At 42.1% G+C, this 19,587-nt stretch overlaps 1 protein-coding gene across 2 annotated transcripts; it reads left to right on the top strand.

Annotated features, from left to right (window-relative positions):
- The first annotated feature begins 1,796 nt into the window (after positions 1 to 1,796).
- On the top strand, positions 1,797 to 11,273 carry tbx18 (T-box transcription factor 18). 2 transcript variants are annotated; one of them, XM_004542213.4, is made up of 8 exons: positions 1,797 to 2,352; positions 3,543 to 3,702; positions 4,079 to 4,180; positions 6,240 to 6,411; positions 6,830 to 6,997; positions 7,977 to 8,041; positions 9,353 to 9,447; positions 9,637 to 11,273. In XM_004542213.4, exons 1-8 carry the CDS (start codon positions 2,118 to 2,120, stop codon positions 10,170 to 10,172), a joined length of 1,533 nt encoding a protein of 510 aa, XP_004542270.1. In that variant the 5' UTR covers positions 1,797 to 2,117; the 3' UTR covers positions 10,173 to 11,273. The 2 variants fall into 2 exon arrangements, with proteins under 2 accessions (XP_004542270.1, XP_004542269.1); XM_004542212.4 differs by having other exon boundaries at positions 1,798 to 2,352; positions 3,540 to 3,702.
- Positions 11,274 to 19,587: the final 8,314 nt, after the last annotated feature.

Here is a 19,587-nt window from a genome sequence, read left to right on the forward strand (position 1 = left end):
TCAAAACAAGCTTAAACCGGTTTAAATTGCTACTTAAACAATGTTGAGATTACGATTGTGAACACATTCCTGTTAAACTGGAAAAAAGAGGGAAATCCGTTTGGTGCTGTTACTAAATTCTGCCCCTTTTTTCTTCTTTTTTTCCTGTCTTTTTTTTGTTTTGTTTTTGTTTTAAGTACATCTGTTTACATGCGTTTTTATTGGTTCCGAGGCTGGTAAGGGAGCAAAAATATTCGCTTTAAAGTTTTTTTTTGACAGTGTCAGGTTAAGTCGGGAGGCCTGGCATCGACTACAATCTAAATTTTGTTTTAAACAAATGTTAGCCTCTGTAAATGTGACGGAATTATAAATAACCTACCACATTTAAATAAAAAAAACGCCAAGAGGAAGAGAAAGAGGCAGATTTTGATCTGATATAGCAAAAGTATATAGACAAGGAATTTCTCCTAATGTCCAGATATTTACATTAAATTTGCGCCAACAAACGGCGGATACGTGACCAACAAGCCAGCAGAGGCCCGATGTTCACGCTGATTTTGGCGAAGGAGCCGAGGAGGTAAGCTGGAGGCTTAAATACTGTTGTGAATAATGGCATTTTGTACTTTCTAACTCCGACAACAGCTCAATAAATACACCAACAAATGAACAGGTTCATTAGTTTGGCACATTTTATGCAAACGGCAGCACGCGCGGTGCATATTACTCTTGGAATAAATGGCGTGTTTAGGTCTGAAAAAGAACATCAAGAACTAAAGAAACCTGTACACACACACACACACACACACACACACACACACACACACACACGTAGGCTCAGTGCTTTGTTTATTTATAGCCAGCTTCTCCCCTCCATATCTCACCGCCACACCAACGCGCATTCCCGGCGTGACCGCGCTCGTTAACACGGCCTTGAAAATGCGCACGATTATTTCCACGCGTGCAGTAAGAGCGAGTCAAACTCATCCATGTATTTTATCCAGCTGGTTGCATTCACTCATTTCCCCCTGTATTTCAAACATATTCCCAAATATTTCATTTAGCTACTGTTAGACTCGGGTTCAGTTTGAGACGGAAATATTACCTCGTGATTTACGTTTTTCATAAGAAAACAGCAAAAGCGCCGATTAGATCATGATCGTTATAATGACATTATCATATCTGTTATTACGTTATCGACTAAGAGACTAATACTTATTGTATTAGCCTTTAAATAGTCTATAGATTCAGGGTTAAGTGTGCAGCTATCATACGGTTGTTTTTAGTGCAGCAATTGCCTAGTTTCTCTTTTTACAGTTGCATATTTGAGTAGAAAAGAAAAAATCGAAATGTAACTAAAGTTAATGGCACTGTTGCCATGACATTTATGCCAAAATACACGTGAAATGGTACACAACAAAGCTCTTGTGTTCAGTAGACATAGTTGGGATTTTTTTAAAAGACTTGTTAAATACATAAAAATAGTATTTTACACAACAAAATTTAATTCCATACTCGTATTATGATCATGGATATTTTGAGGTAAATAATCAGTATAAGATTCAGTCTGTATGATAGTTCTGTCAGGACTTTTTTATTTGGGGGAGGGGGGTCCAGTCGTGCAGGAGCTACTAATGGCCAGATATGCAAAGCATGTTGGGCCGGTGTGTCAAAATGCGCGCAATGCCCCGGAGAGACGCTCCTAGTTCTCCTTGGCCTGAAGACATGATTCATTCACCAGCTCTACTTTTACCACATAAGGCGGCACGAGCGGCCCCCACAGCGGGCGGGACCAAAGGAAAAGTTCCGGGGGGTTGTGATTACTCATGATTGGTTGTTCTGCTCTGTGACTGACAGGTCCCTCTCCCCGACTCTCCTCTAAGCTCGGTTGTTGACACTCTCCAAAACTCCGCAAGGCACCTACGGATAACGGAGACACCATTACAGCTCGCCCCAGGCCCTTCTGTCTCGTCAGCTGCTCCGTGCAAGCACGGAGAAACTACCCTGCCCTTGGCGCGGGATTGCCAGCGTGGATCACCTTTTTTTTGCGACTTCCTCGGTTTTGAACTTTTCTTGCTCCCGGCCTGCAAGCTCGTGAGCGATCTCCTTCGTCTTCTTCCTCTGTCCCGAGACGCGGAGAAATGGCAGAGAAGCGCAGGTCCCCGTGCGCGCTGAGCGTCAAGGCGCATGCATTCTCAGTAGAAGCGTTGATCGGCGCGGAAAAACGCCGCAGGACGAGCGGGGAGGAGGTCGTGTCCCCCGGCTTCGAGGACGAAACAGATGTGTCTGATGTAACCGGGAGTCCGGGACTACGGGCGGACAGAGGGTGTACCGGCGACCGGGGCAGTGAAGTTGAATGTGGAAGTGGCGGATCCCGTAAGTTATAATAATAATAATAATAATAATAATAATAATAATAATAATAATAATAATAATAGGTGTCTGACATGTCAGCATTATAAAATTATGACTTGACGCTCATACTCCATCATTATAGGATGCATTTGTTTAAGCTGGATAATTACTGTGCAGCTGCTGCCCGCGCACATTTGTTATTCTGTTATTATATCAGAAGACCAAAATCCTGATCCTTGTTTATGTATTCATGAGCATTTTCCCCTTGCCTGCATAATAATTCATGTTCTCTTCTTCTCGTCACCGACTAGAATTCGGTCATAAGCATAAAAAAGATGACGTTTATAAAGTAAAACAATAATAGGCTTCCTTCGGGGCCGCACGGTGAGACTGTGATACATCACTGCTCTGGTCTAGTAAATATGAGCGGTGTGAGTGTGACTAATGTGAGAGGCTTTATGAGTTGTGTTGCAATCATAAACACGCCAATTAGCAGCGTATAAAGGCCGGGAAACTGCCACGGAAAGGATACTAAGAGGTCTGCAGACGAAATAAACCGACTGGCCCGGACAAATCAGGATTTAAACCCGCTGTAAGTTCACAATGCATTTGGCTGAGGAGTCTGTGTTAGTTTGCCTCGTTAGGCCCATGTCTAATGTCCATAAATTTCTACCACTTGGGGAGGCCTGTGCTGAATAGCACAAATAACAACAGCGGCGAGACGCATAAACACCGCTGTTAGTGCTTCCTCTGAACATATCCTCAGTATTAAAACAGGTTTCAACTCAAGCACTGGCGTGAAAATCGTTGAACATTTTTAAGGTCAGTACTGAGTGCGAGACGGTGTTTAAGCATGCAGATATTTCTACTTTCTCATAGTTTTCATTTTTTAAAGGCTATCTATCAATAGCGTGACATTAAATCGTAGAGACAGAAATAACTGCCAGAGGTTTAAAAATATTTACTTCGCTCTTGCTCTTCTGAAATAATTGTGTTGTAAATTAAAGTAAGGCTTTCAACGTATTTCCTTTGTTCTGCTGAGACGTTACCGTGTGACGTTACCGCGCTTTAACCCCGTTCAGATTTATTTTTCTTTTGTTTTAATGAGTCACACAACAAGAGTGAAATGCAACACCTCGTGAACAACGCTTGGCTTGTGATGGAATGTTACAATTAACACGTGCCAATCTCAATTCATCTCGGTGTAGCAGAGAGCGACGACGCGCTGCTGGAGAGCCCGCACCCAGCAGCTCTGTGCACGGCGCCGGTAACCGGGACCGGAGAGGAGACCCGCGTGGACCTGCAGGGATCAGACCTGTGGAAAAGGTTCCACGAGATTGGCACGGAGATGATCATCACCAAGGCCGGACGGTGAGACAGGGATTCGCGTGAATGCGTAACTTTATGGGTGACTGAAGAAAAGAAGAAATGAGAAACTCGAGGAGAGAAAAAAAATGTTAAAGATGAAAACAATATCAAACATATAAGAAGAAATACGACGCACGATTCGTAGAAATTAGATGAGCAAGGCAGTGAACCAGATGATAATTTGAAAAGTGAGCAAAATTGCTATTAAAATAATTATTTAGAGAGTTAATTTGTCTAACCAAGCCAAACAAAACTCTATTGCATTGATTCTTTAATTAAGCTATTATTAATGCATTTTTTGTGATGGTGAATAATATATTATTCACCAGTTAAAAAATGACAGAGTGTTGCAAAAGAATGATTTTGGTTTTCCTGGCAGCCGGATGTTCCCCGCTATGCGTGTGAAGATTACGGGTTTGGATCCACATCAGCAGTATTACATCGCCATGGATATAATCCCCGTGGACAATAAACGATATAGGTAAGACCCACAAAAAGCTCCACCACAGGCCCGTGCACACTTACTCCAAAGCTCGTAAATCGTAAAGATGCTGCTTCTTAAACTTTGAGATCCTGCTGTCAGAATTTTTAAAAGCTATTTTTCAAATCTCGTAATGAAGGAAAAAGTAAAAACAGAATAGAGTGCCAGCGAATCTGAGTACACTGGGATATTTGAAACACCATTTTATTTTTGACTTGTCAAAGCAATCCCTGTCGAAATATAAAACAAAGTCACATGACACAAGTCCTGCGACATCACGTGAGGGACTGTGGTCGGCGCCAAAAAAACAAATTAAATGTGAACTAAAAGAACATATTCAGCTTTATTTTAACAAAAATGTGGACTTTTTGAGTTAATAATATGTAATAATGTCAATTATGGCATGTAAACCATCTCATTAAATTTATAATTCTGTACAAAATATTTTAAAAAGTAATTTTTAAATAATGTTTACTTTTTGAAAAAATGAGGGCATAATCTTGGTGTTCATTTGCTGACTGAACTTTTCAGATAAAGAATGCGCTAAAAGGTAGATTAAGTGTGGCAGTGATGTAATTCGCTAATCCCACGTAAGTTTTAACCACAGACTTTTTATTGATTTGTGATGGGATGTCGAATTGAATTGTTTTAATCCTTAAAACGTTATATTCAAGTGTTTTGATGAATCACTGGGCATGATAATGAACTGGTTGGATATATTCAGTGCCAAAAGTTAAAGGATGAATTTATGCACTGATAAAAAACAAAACTCTAGAAAATACTTGTAAAAAATACATATTGTTTAAACATGTTGGATCAACGTAACACCTTTATCAATAGCAGGACTATGGAGCCCAAGGCAATTTGTTGAAGTAATAATCTGTTAAACTATAATAACACATCAAAATAGGCTAATGCATAATGTTAAGCAAACATGCTGGATGTTAACAAAAACAATTGTTAACATGATTATTTTAAATGTGCTGTTAGGATTTAAAGGTTTCGCTAATACTAAGCAATAAAACACGTCATTCGTAAAATAGTTCAATAGTTTTGTGTCATCCAGCCCTGAAAAAACAAATTCATTTCCATTTTGTCCGGAAAAAAGCACAATATAAGGAATTTGGGCAAATCACACGACGCATTCCCAATGACAGAAAAGCGATTTCGAGGCGAAAAAAACGAATCGCGAAAAATGTCCCCAAAAGAATGAAAGCTGTACCCCACAGCGCTGTAGCTTAAAGATACACTCTCACACGCGTGTACTGTATAAATGGCAACAGCACAGCAATTTTCTTTAGCATGTAGTCCTGATTTAGACTCCATACACTGTGTTCTTGGTACAACCCAGGATTTTTCAATTGTGCAACCTCAGCTTTGCCTCCACAAATGGTGCTTGGCACCGGTGTTTTGTCACGGCGGTTTTGTCGTCCCTTTTGGAGAGGACCGTTTGGATACCTAACCTCTCCACCCTGGAAGGTCAAACCAGCAAAAGTCGTTACAAAGCAGAAGAAAACGGCGTGTTATTGCAGCGGTATCCGTGCAGCCAAGTCTTTGCGTGATATAAACCGCGTGGGTGTCATTTCAAAGGTTCAAAATTCAGTTTATAGGATACCACGTTTTAAAGTGAATGACATGCCGGATAGCACGTTACTGGTCCATCTGCCTATAGAACATATAACAAATGTATTATGTAAACTTTGGTGCGCATTGGCGCACTTCAGAACGTCCGGTGTCAAAGCGCCGTGGATCAAACAGAAGGAAAATACTGTTTGTTTAAAAAGAGCATTAATCCTGTAGTGGAGTCCAACCTGTGGCCTGGAGGGGAGAGTCCAGTCCGGCCCTAAAGTCATAAAGAGTAAAATATGAACTTAGATTTTAGTGTTAAAGTTTTATGCTTTTATAAATTCACTCCCTTGTAAGAAAACATTTTATTCTTTATTACTGTATATTTATTCATCAGTTACTGAAGTATCGAGTCTACCTTTTGATTTGTAAATGATACGTTCATTCAGACAGAAACCGTGCTCACTCACTGTCTTGTGTGTGAATTGTGTAGGTACGTGTATCACAGCTCCAAGTGGATGGTAGCGGGGAATGCCGACTCCCCTGTGCCTCCCAGAGTATACATCCATCCGGACTCCCCGGCCTCAGGAGAGACGTGGATGCGTCAGGTGATCAGCTTCGACAAACTCAAACTGACCAACAACGAGCTGGATGACCAAGGACATGTATGTAGCAGCACATCACACTTGTGTGACACATTTGTAATGTGGCTCTGTTGTATGAAACGATTTACTACTATTGTAGCAAATAATATGACTGCATATTATTTACAATCAAAACATTCAATTTCACAATGAGCTATTATATAAAATGTAAATTTCTAATCTAATATTAAAAAGTCTCATCTCATATGAAATAGTAAAAGTCTCATAGTTTCCTAGTCTGAGTTGAACATGACTTAATGTTCTGTGCATTTTCATGTTTTATTTAATTTTCTTTCTTTATTTTTACAGTGTAGGTCTGTAGAGCTTGTGCACCCACAAGCGTACATGTACATTTTCCCCAGCCATGCTTTATGAAACACATAAAATAGCAGTTACATAATCCAAGCCTCAATCAATGTGTTTCCCTCCCCCGGTTCAGATCATTCTGCACTCCATGCACAAATACCAGCCGCGGGTCCATGTAATCCGTAAGGAGTGTGGAGAAGAGTTATCCCCAGTGAGGACCATCCCCGCAGGGGAAGGCACGCGCACCTTTTCGTTCCCGGAGACCGTGTTTACCACTGTCACGGCGTATCAGAACCAACAGGTAGCTCAGCTGAACTCCTAGAGACCCATAAACTAAATATAACAAAATACTCACAGTCGCCAAGAAAGTCACATTTCCAGTGTGTGCTGCTACAATGTGCTGTGAATTTGAAAACACATGATGTAATTTTGGATGTTGTGGTTGTGAAGTAGATGTTAGAAGTTTAATATACGTTCGTGCAGCTCATCATGCAGTGTAAAGATAAGCTATTTTAATTCCTAGTAAGTAAGTAAGTAAAATGTATTTATATGGCACTTTTTAAGCCGATAGTCTATTTAAAGTGCTTTACAGAGATATTAAAAAAACATCACACATGTTCTATGTTTTGCATTTAAAGGCAGATTCATCTCTGTCAGCAGGCGTGTATGTCTATGCATGTACATGCTCTACAAAATAAACAGAATAAAGTCCTCTGGAAACTCCTCTGCAGGCTGTTAAAGCAGTTTACCAAATAAAGGCTTATGTGACGGGCTGTTAAGAAATAATAGTGATATTCGCTTACGTTGTCACACATAGCTTAAGATTGTTATATTTTCTGTTTTCAGTGAGGAAAGCTGCAGCTTTTCTGTGTTTTTGCACATGTTTGCTCCATGTGAGCTTTGAAGTAGGACGTTAGCTGAGGTTTGCTGGCCTGCAGTGCATGATGGCTGAAGTCAGAACATGGTGGTGATGTCTATAAAAGTCCTTTTGGATGAGGGTCACAGAGCTGGGCCTTAAACACCACCCACAGTCTGAACAGGCTCAGACATTAACTCCATGCATGTATGCATGCATGAACCCACACAAAGTCACATAAATGTGCAAAGAAACATACAAGTACGCATGCTCACAAATGAATTTATTTATAGACCTGATTGAAAGATTTCCGAGAAAGAAAACATTTTGGCTGGAACTGGTATTATATAGCGTAGTGCGTTATCTTTGATTTCATAATAACAACGTTTCAGGAAATAATTAGAGTCTTATTTTGCTTTTTCAGATTACAAGGCTGAAAATTGACAGAAACCCATTTGCCAAAGGCTTCAGAGACTCTGGCAGAAACCGGTGAGTTCATTTTAACCGCAGAGATTTGCACATTATCTGGTGCATTAGGGGTAGTGAGCGATGCATGACTGCTTCATATTTTGGCTTGCATGTGGTTTTTGTCACTGCTATTTTAGTCTGATTTTATGGGGAGTAAAGCTATGTATTTATTTATTTATTTTTTTCCTAATGGAAAATGTGCTACAGCCTCCCATTAAATTTTGTCCTGAAGGGCAAAAAAAAAGGAAAAAGAAATGGACTAAGCTGAAAAAAGACGTGGCACGTAGCTATGGTTAGAGTGGTGATTCGTTTTCGTTCAAATGTGCTAACTTTAAAGGCAAATTAATTCCTGCAATTGCACTGTTACAGGCACATGCTGTAACTTTGTCTGCGAGCCTAAATGGAGCGTCAGATTCCAGCCAGCCTCGGGAACATAAACATCAACAGCAAAATAATAAAAGTCAAGAGTGTCCCGAAGAAAATCTGTATAAACACATTTCTAAACATATATAAACACAGCATTAAAACAACACAGCAGTAAAACTCTAGCAGTCTCCAAACAGCCACTCCCCTGAGGCCTCGTAGAAATCATTAGAGAGGAGAGCCGGAGGAAGGGAAGCAGAGGGAATGTGCGAGAGGGAGGAAGGTAGAGAACGGCAAACTGGATAACCCAGGCACCTTGACAGCTGACCCTATAAAAGTTAAACTCAGGAAGGCTGAAAAAAAAACCCTCCTCTTAAATATTACAGGAAGAGTTAAGCAGTTTGCTAAATAAACTTCTGCTCTGATAGGCTGCTTTGGAGCACACAGAACCGCTCCGGGCAGCTTGTCTAAATTATCACCGTGGCTACAACCCCGCGGGGGGGAAGACTTTTATCCTCACGCTAACGAGGGGTAACAGAGCACTCGCATTACCCACCCGCCACAGCAACCCTCCGCCCCACCTAGAGGAGCATGGAGGCTCAGATTTGGGGTGGGGGCGGAGGAGGAAGAAGGAGAGTCCCACCTCATAAATCGTTGCTGCGGCTTCCTGCTCCTTCGTCCTGATTCGCCCGTAAAAGCCGTGTGAAAGCAATTACACACAAGCACCCAACCAGCAGCAGCCAATCGAAGCCTGGCGTTTATGCCCCTCATTACCTGCGGTCTCCATGGAGATGGCAAGGAGGGCCCCACAGGCGACTAAGATGGCCGCCAGGTGGTTGGGCGAAATGCACGATTTAGTGAGGCGTGCTGAGTTAGAGCGAGAAAGAGAGGTTCCCACTGCATCAGACATTAGAAGGTTGGGAGAGCTCACGATGAAGTGTTAATGTGTGCATTTGTGTGTGTTTGCAGGATGGGTTTGGAGGCTTTGGTTGAGTCTTATGCATTCTGGCGTCCATCCCTGCGAACACTCACATTTGAGGACATCCCTGGCATGACCAAGCAAGGTAAAGTTCAACAACAGGAAGCTTCTGGATGGTGAACATAAGATATCCAACCTAAAGACAAAATCTTTGTTTGTGATGGGCGTCCTTATCCACACCATGAAAGTGTTTATCAGTCACTCACAGAGTACTGGTTGGTCATAACTACAGGTTGCCATGGCTGTAAACATTTATCCTGCTCTTATTTTGTAGGAGTCCCAGGAACTCATGCAGCGGTTGGAGCATCGCCTCACCTGCTCTCCACATCCCCGTGCTCATCTCCTTTCCAAGTTTGCCCTCTCAGCCCACCGGACTACACCTGTAGCCGGCCGGCACACCCCCTCCACCGTTACAGTAACGCCCCAGAGCCATTCCCCCCACCCAGAGGTCCATCTGCGTATGAAGCCGAAGGATTCTGCTCCCTGCCTCTCCCTGCCTCTCAGCTCGGCTATCTCTCCAACCCCACCTCACAGGGCTATGCCGGCCTTCGCCTCCACACGCCGCCCTACAGCCTGTATGGTTACACATTTCCCTCTTCGCCGCGCCTCGCTGCCAGTCCTGATAAAATGGCCGCCACAGCCAATCATCAGAGTGCCTTCCTTGGCTCGTCGCCCAGTGGGACTTTAACGGACAGTCTGGGTGTGCTCGGCGGAGGACAGCAAGGCTTCTTGTTCGATTCTCGGACTTTGGGACTGGCAGGGAGCCAGTCGGGAGGCGGGGCCTCGCAGGTCACTGCTCACATGGGCTGACTTTGACTCTGGGTTGTCACAAACACACAGTGACACCCTGGATTGGGTGTGTGCTGCTTTTGTTCCCGAACACTCTCTGAGTTAACGATCAAGCATCACGCTGAAGACAGAAAGAAGTGACAGAGCAGGCTTTTTTTGCCTCTGTGAATATATGAGCTTGTTAAAGCTTTACCTGAAGGAAATAATTTTTACTTTTGTTTTCACGCACGATTTCTATGACATGTCTGTGGACCTGCAGTGGTCACTAAAGAAGCAGCAGTGGTGGTTAAGGAGTCCAGACGAATGAACACACTGACTGAATTTGGACTGGGCTCAGACCGTTGTGGCCCAGAGAATCAAAGCAAGCACTTCATCCTCTGCCCTGAAACAGTAACTATGATACTCATACAGTGCTGCCTTTGTCTCTATCATTGCCTACAGTGGGTGGGACTACTAAACACCATCAAAGTTTTTCTCATTACATGCACGATTGTTCCTTCGATCACTATGCACTAATGGCAGGGCCTGTTCACCACTCAAAAACACTTTTTACACACAACACTCGGGGTCGGACGTATAATTACTTAATGACGTCATAGCCACAACAGACCATAGGAGTTCTCCTGGTGGCAGTCGTGGTCTAATGGTAAAACTGTAGAGAGGAGTGGATAATGAAAAGATTTAAGGCTTAAATGTATTTTTTCATGTCTGACAGAGAAGCAACAGTACATGACTCTGTATATATAAGGGGGGAGGTGGGCGGGAGGAGATTTCTGTATATAAAGGGCCGTGCAACCCTTCGCACTTAAAAACCCCGATGCACCTGCTTCTGCTCTTAAGACTGGGTCAGGTATGGGACACCCTACCCTGAACTTGACTGAAAAGCTTTTCTTTGCAAATGCGCTATAACAACAAGCCCTTTGGCCTGAGGACATTAACATGTTCTGTGACCTTTTTGAGCCAAATAAAATATATGTATACGTGTCACGATGTTTGAATGTAATCAATAACTTACTAATTTAACTGATTTCACGTGGTTTTGTAATGAAATTCAATGCATGTTCGTGTGGGCACGACAATTTCTTTACACTTTTTTTTAAATCAAAGCAATCACAATACAATATTTCCTCAAGAAAATACGCCTAGTTGTATTTGAGTATAACTGCAGGTGTGTGTGTGTGTGTGTGTGTGTGTGTGTGTGTGTGTGTGTGTGTGTGTGTGTGTGTGTGTGTGTGTGTGTGTGAGACAAAGTAGCCGTTTTTTTCACAGAAAAATGAAAAACATCCCAGAACAAAAGAGAGAAAGCGCAACTCTCAAACACCATCGTCACGATCACCACTCATTTCAACTCCAAGTCTGCAGAAGTGACGAGTCTTACGACAGAGGGTGTGCTATGAATGTGGATGTGGGTGTAAGGATGTGGATATGTGTGTCCCTGTGCACACTTGCGTGTGCGTGCATGTGCGTGTGGTGGTGGTGGTGGTGGTGGTGGGGGGGGGGGGGCAACAGGTGGTTGAGTTGTCAGCGAGTGTGTGACCTCACAGTCTCAAAGTTCATGTGGATCCCAGAGAATTGACACCCCCATCCTCTCCCACACACACACACACATATATGCACACACAAAGTTATGTGTGTATGAAAGCACAAGCCAAAATTTTGAGTCTTTATGTACTCTAACACCCGGAAAAGTAGAGTTCCCAAGAAAGCCAGATAAAGCAGGGTTTCTTGTGAGAAGACAACTACATCTACAGCTATCTTAAGCTCATCTTAATACTGAGAGGCTCTGTCCACACTAAAGCTACACAAACATCAGAAACTGTAGCAGCTGCCCCAAAATGGGAAACTTGCATCGTGAGCCGTGTGTCTTTAAGACATAACTACACAATGAAATTATTTGCACTGGCTCCTAGCATAGAGAGCAAACACACAGACAGGAAACACTGATCAATGGAGGAGGGAGAAACATTCAGAATGCAGTCAAGGTACAATATAAATTTGGTGGTATTTGTAACTACAAAGTCCAATAATGTATTACATACTGTCTGAGCTCGCAGCAAATCACAGTAACAATCATGTGGCCAACAACTACAACAGCCTCTTTAGTAGCTAGCTGTGATAGATAGAAGGTAATCTGCCCATTTAAAACTGATTTACTCGGCCCCATTTCTCCCCTTTCAAAGTTTGCTGACTCCCTCTTGATGTTGCCCATTTCCTCCTCAGCTCCTCATCAGTTGTCTCCTGTCACTCTGAAGGTGAGAGGTGCTGACGAGAGGAGCACATGTGAAGGGAGAGCAAGAGGATGGCGGGGGGGGGAGCTTATTTTAGAACTCAGGAATGATTGGCTTGTTGTGTCTGAGCGGCAGGAGCTGGAACTCTGCCTGTTATATTCGCACCGCACACAGATATTTAAACACAATGCTGCCTAAACCTCCTTCTTTCTGAAAACAGCTTTAGTAGACTTCTGATCTCAGGTGCAATGGCAAAATACATTTAAAGCTAAAATACACCGAATCACAGAGGCACACTTCAGCCTGGCGTCAGTGCTCCAGTGATTCTCAGCTGAGGTGGGGACATTAACACTTGTGTAAGACCAGGTGCCGACGTGACAGATCTTTGATGCTATCTGCCTGAGGGAAGAGAACAGGAGGGGAGGACAGAGGAGGATGAAGGGAACAGTGTGTTTGTGTGTTTAAGACCTGTATGTGTCTCTTTAGCATGAGACTTTCAGGGAATCCTGATATAAATCTATTCAAAGTCTAATCAGAAATTAAACATGCACAAAAAAACAAATATGCTCCATGAGATTCACTGTTATTACAAAGTAGCATTTCCCAAATGGTAGTCAGGTGCTCTGAGTAACATGTCAGTGGATCTCATGGCAATGGTAGAAAGGCCAGTAGGTCACATCTGGTGACGAAGAACACTGTCAGCACAGTGTAGGAGTATCCACACATCAAACAGACTGATGCTGAGACAAGAGGACCAAGACAGGATCTAAAGAAGATTACATCTGTAACACCATCACAGGAGGAAATATTTTACTCCGATCTCATCGTCCCAGATCCTGCATTCTTAGCATATTTCATGCTATGACCATGACTTACAATGTCCTGAACACAGAGGTGCCAATATAAAAAAAACAAAAACAAACAAACACAACGAAATAGGCCAAAGGAAAAATGCAGGATTGGTCCCTTGACGACCATGAATGCCTGTACACCTTGTCAGCTAAAACCAAAAGTTTGTTTAAACTAAAGCGCAATGAAATCTATAACCACAGCTTATCTTTCCTCACATGTTTATTCGGCACACGTCGTAACCAAATGTGCTGGAAATCACTCGAAAACTTCTCACAGTCAGTGTCACCAATCAAAATTCAGAAAAATCTAAAAAACTAAAAATATAATATTTGCCACATTTTTATTATTTAAATGTTTTTAAAAGGGTAAATGTAACAAAAATTTGTAAAGAATTACAACTTGATAAGTGGATTTCAATTTCAATTACTGACTTAAAAAAAAAATTAAGAGTTACACAAACGGTGTTCATGAGAAAAACAAAAATTTGCCTCATTTGTAATTTACAAATAGATCAGATAACTTCCAGCTGAGTCTCAAATGCATGATTATATCTACAATATGAGGTAGATGAGGACTGAGTCACATTTAACTCTATGTACATGAGACTTATTGGGCTGGGATTTTGATGCATTTTACAATTAAAATGCATCAGTTTACAATGAACAATTATGACCTTTAATTTGTAACCATTTTTTACTACATCCATCATTTTCATTCAGTTTTTGCTTAAAATGTTATTGTGCTGACAATGTAGCTTTCTCAAAGTATCACAAAAAGTATCAAGTAAGTATCAAGTAAGTATTCAACTATCAAGTGTGACACACTTGGCATCGCAGGGTTAATAAAAATCACTATTTATCTTCTTTACTTGCAATATCTGTTATTATTTGAGTACACTACTTTGTCTTCCTGTTAACATTAACTACACATGAATATACACTAGCACTGCTGCCAAAGCAGCTCACCATGACAATGAGTAATGAGAGACATCAGGCTTCTTTCTAAAGGCTGTGCGTTCATGCCAGCTCAGGCAAATGCAACTTGGATGAGAGAGTAGAAAAAGAGCTGATGCTGGATGGAAAGATTAGTGCTGTATGTTGTTGTGATGATACTAAACAGGTAAACTGGCTGTCAACCATTTCATTTGATGCACTAGTGCAAATCAAAATATATTTACATACACTTTCTGTGACTGCACTAAAGCAACTATTTGCTGTGATGAACCCAACACAGATTTAATACTCCCTTCAAATAGTCTCTTTGCAACCCACTGCACTGAGGTACAATTGGCTCACTCCTTACATGACTCATTCTGACCCCACTGGAAATCCTGACTTGTGATTGAAGCTTGACACAACTTTCATGTGAAGCATTGTTACTGGTTATAAGAGCTGGGTCCCACACAGTCCAGAGACCAAACAAAAAGTGTTTATGGTCATCGACATATTTGACTTTGTCCTCTGTATGATTAATAATGAGTTCTGACACCTCAGTATATATCAATGGCTTGATGACCATTAGAACAGGTTTTTGTAAGGGTAGCTGCAGAGGCAGAGACCACCCTCACTAACTTCTGATGCAAACACAGATATTTTTTTCTATAAGCAGACCTGAAATATGTTGGAAACCACTCAGGTCAGAAAAAAGCATCACAGGTTACTCCTAGTAGGCTTTCAAGGAGAAAGGGTTAAAGTTCCAGTAACATTCTACATTTGGGGCATCTGAGGGAAGATTTCCAGAAACTCTGGAAGCTAATATAACACTAACATTATTGTCATCTGCGACCTGCTTTAACAGATTTAGCTCCCAGTGCTTTTGTTCTGCTCCCTAAACGCCCTTAGGTTGTTGTTTCTATCATGTAGAAGAACAAAACCTACAGACGTCTGCATTTGAAGGGTCGAGTCCTGCATGGGACCACGTTTTTGCACTCTCCTTTTACTATTATTTTTGTCCTCACCTCCTCTGTTAGTGTTAGATACATGCAAAAGTATTTGCTTAGGTTTAAGGGGGAAAGAAAAACTCATGGTTTGGGTTCAAACAGACGATTTCACGATGTTAAACACAAGTTTAAAGGCAAAATTCTTCCATCTGCAGCAAGTTTCTCCTGTGTTACCCAGTTATGTGTCCTTAGTTACCATGGATACACGTCCCACAGTAGTGATGACAGTTCACTTCTGTCTGCAGTGCAATTAAAATGCATTTTACATGTCACAGATCACCAGTACCCTTCAAAATCAAACACGTACTTTGGTGCAAGGACAAGTTCACTTGGGATCTTGAACCAGCTGAGAAAGAGTAAAAGGTGTTTTTATTTTATGTATCTTTTAACATGTTGGATAAAGTAAGTGGCTTCTATTAAATATGAACAATAGCATTTAAGAAAACGAGAATAATTCTATTAAGTAGGGAAAACTGCAATGCCTTAAAAATGTTTTCCATGTACGGTTTAATGTTTGTGGTATCAGTGAGCAAACCCGTTTACCATATTTCTCCTCTATACTCGTTTCATTGCTTCCCTCAGGGAATTGGCTGCCCGGTGCATTCAACACAGAAGTCAGTATTTGCATAGAGGGCAGTTATGTGGTTTTAGCATTCTGTGTGATTGAAGTGCGCATTAGCATATGGGCCGACAACGTGACCACGTGGTCGAGCGTGCTCAGAGGGGAGTTGCGGCCTGCTGTACGTGACCAAGCATATAAACCGTGGAGTCCACAGGTGAGGTCATTTTAGGCAGTGACAGCAAAGTTCCCCTTGAGCACAGAACAAGGTTTGGCAAATATGCTTGCAACGGTCCGAGGCAAAAAGGAGGTCTGTTTGTATCTGATGAACAGCATATTAGAATTACAAATGGCGGTTTGTGTAGGAAAAAAGAAAAAGCCTTGAGTGTCTTGAATGCAAAAGGAACCTTATAGGTTTCCCAGGAGGAAATGTTCTAATGAGATTAAAACATCTGTCAACACTTGAGAGCTGGATTTTAGCTAAAGATGCCAGCTGACAATTCACGATCTCACATCTTATATGCATCGTGTGCTACGGTGTCTCAAATTAAAGCGCCAAAGATTCACCAGGATGAAGGAAGAGGACAAATACTTGGACAAAGAGGTTCTTCCACCGCTGCCGCTGTTCCAGGAAGTGCACCTGTGCTCCGGGCGCTTCAGGGGAGGGGGGGTAACTGTGCTGATGATGTTGCAGGCTCAGCTTAGCTACGCCTGTGTGACCTGTTAATGGCCCCGTGGGTATTTGATGACAGTTGACTTTTAGACGTTTGGGCTCAGGGTGTCCTTTACAGCTATTAATTCTTTGTCATCAAATCTGCTCAAGCTAAGCTGATTTATAGCAAGCTCCACCGGGAAGTTTCTCAGTGCACCCCTATTAGACACCCCATGAACTCTGATCTATGAGAGAGGTGTTGAGAAATAATTATGACACCATATTTTCCTGTAATCTTTCCATGTTAATAAAGAAGGCACAAACAACTCTCACTCCCCCCTCTAGTTCTACAGTGATAGAAACATGCAAAACACATTCAGGGGAATACACATGTAGACTTCATAGTGCGTAACGCTTCGTGCTTGTGTGAGACATTGAGAAGGTCTGACAGACTGAGTGTCCAGCCAAAAGGAAAGGAGAGTCACTGCAATGCCTTGTAAATGTCTATCAGTTATTTAAGCATGTGATCTGTAGCTCGGTCCCTCCTGAGTCCTCTAGCCAACACATAACCGAACGCAGGACAGTTATTCACAGCTGCCTTAGCGGACAGTTTTAAAGGCTAAGGACTTTTTGGGAACTTAAATTAGCACTGGATGTAAGCACTTGTTAAACAGAGTATCACAGAAACATATCTATCTATCCATCCATCCACTGTGACAAAATCCAAAACCAACAATTAAACAGGAACTGTAACTTCTGAACCTTAAAATAGATCACAATGGCATTTCTAATCTAATAGCTAAGATGCAAATCCCAGAACATAACCTTCCCTTTAATCATGCTATGAAGTTTCTTGTGGATGTGTGATCTGCGGTGTAAGAAACAAAGGTATTGTATTGATAAAAATCATAACCAACATACGCAGAAGAGCATCTCTGAATGCAAAACACATCCAACCTTGCAGAATTTGGGCTACAGCCGCAGAACACCACACCAAGTGCCACTCATGTCAATTCACAACATAAAACGGAGGCTACGATTTACAGACTCACCAAAAATGGACAACACAAAAATTGAAAATGTTGCCGGGTCAGATGAGTTTCAGTTTCTGCTGTACAATTCAGATGGGAGGGTCAGAATTCGGTGTAAACAACATCACAGCATAGATCTATCCTGCCTTAAATCAACAGCTCAGGGTGCTGGTGGTGCTGTAAATCACGTGGGGGATATTTTCTTGGCACGCTTTAGTTCCCTTAATACCAAGTAAGCATAATTTAAACCCACAGCTTACCAGAATATTGTTGCTGGTAATTTCCATCCCTTTATGAAAACAGTGTACCCATCTTCTGGAGTAGAACACACCATCTCAAACTTGTTTCTTGAACCTGACAAGGAGTTCACTGTACTCAAGTGGCCTCCACAGTCACCAGATCTCAATCCAACAGAGCACCTCTGGGATGTGGTGGAATGTGAGATTGGTATCATGGATGTGCAGCCAACAAATCTGGTCCAACTGTGTGACACCATGATGTAAATGTGGACCAAAATCTCGGAGGAAAGTTTCCATCACCTTGTTGAATCTGTGCCATAAAGAATTAAATCATTTCTGAAAGCAAAGGAGGAATGTCTGTCTGAAAATACTTTTGACTCGTGCACTTGTGCAGCATCGTCAGTTTGAGAAAATCAGTTGGCTACAGCTTGTCGAGATACGGCTTTAACGGTGACAAAGCAGGGCGAGCAATGAAACAAAGCATTTCTGCACACCACAGATAACAAATGATGATAATGATAAGAAAAAAAAGCCTTTCATGCCTAATCTTCCCCTTTTGGCATTCTAGACATTATACTGAAATACTGTTTTTAATTTGATTATAAAGTATTGGACTTCAGGACCACCAGTTTACAGCAGATATCTTTGGAGGTGATAGACATATATATGTGTGTGTGTGTGTGTGTGTGTGTGTGTGTGTGTGTGTGTGTTGTCTATGTTTGCATACTGTCACGTCCTTCCTGGGCCCCAGCTCAGACATTCTGCTGCTAATAAAGAGGGTGCATGTGAGAGTCTGAGTGTGGGTGTGTGTGCGGGTTTGTAGATGTAGCCCTTGCCTGACCGTGGCCCTGTCCAAGTCTTAGCATGCTCATTTATAGCCAAGCAGTCCATCAATCTTAATAGAGGAGAGAAGTGCAAAGAGCCGATGAAACGCCAGACATGATCACTATTCTCTCAATGGGGGCAAGGAGAGAAGGAGGAACACGGGGAGGGAGCCATGCGAAGAGATGACAGGGGAGATGGAGGTGGCAGGGCGAAAGAGCACTGAGGGAGTGAAACTGAGGAGGGAGGGAGTAAGTAAGAGGGATGGGGTGAGAAATAGAGAGGTCACAACTTGTTTATTCCTGTTGGTGATAATAATGATCTGATCTGGTGTCTTCCATCCGTGTCTCTCGTGCTCCTGCCACTGCAGACACACACAAAGTGCTGAAGAGTCAAGGTTTCAGTTGCATTACAACACACTGATACTTTCTGTTTATATTTCTTGTTCATATTTCTTATTTTGGTAATCAATTTTCATGTAAAGGTGGACTAACACATGCTGCTTTGCCAGCATAGTTGGAGAGGTCACATGCTGGGCATCAGATCACACTGTGCTCTGAGTCCTGGTCCTGGAATGGGGCGGTGTGTGTGTGTGTGTGTGTGTGTGTGTGTGTGTGTGTGTGTGTGTGTGTGTGTGTGTGTGTGTGTCAGTGGGGGCAGGAGCACTGCTGAGGGGTGGGGAATGGCAAGAGGATATTTGGCAATGTGCTGCGAGCCTGTGCTGACACAGTACACTGCATCTTCATGCAACAACGGAGCGATCACTGCTAGTTTCAAGACAGATTCAGAAAGGCATAATTTACAGTTCATAACGTGCCCCTAGTTGAAGAGAATTTTGCTTTTCCTTTAATAATCACCTGAAAACAGATATGGGTACGTCACAGCAAAATGGTGAGTTTTTAAATGGACTGACAATGAGGTGGAGTTGTTGCTGCAATTAACACAAAAGTACAGACTGATATTAATCTTTAATAGGGCTGTCAAATTAAGAGCAAACAAAACAACTGCTGTATAATGCCCTAATTAATTGGTCACATGACTAAAATGTGTCATTGCTTCCGAAAGTCTACACTGTGACGCAAAAACGACGTTTTCAAATGTATCCGCTTTGGAG

Source organism: Maylandia zebra, linkage group LG15 (genome assembly GCF_041146795.1).
Source record: "Maylandia zebra isolate NMK-2024a linkage group LG15, Mzebra_GT3a, whole genome shotgun sequence".
Taxonomy (NCBI): Eukaryota; Metazoa; Chordata; class Actinopteri; order Cichliformes; family Cichlidae; genus Maylandia; species Maylandia zebra.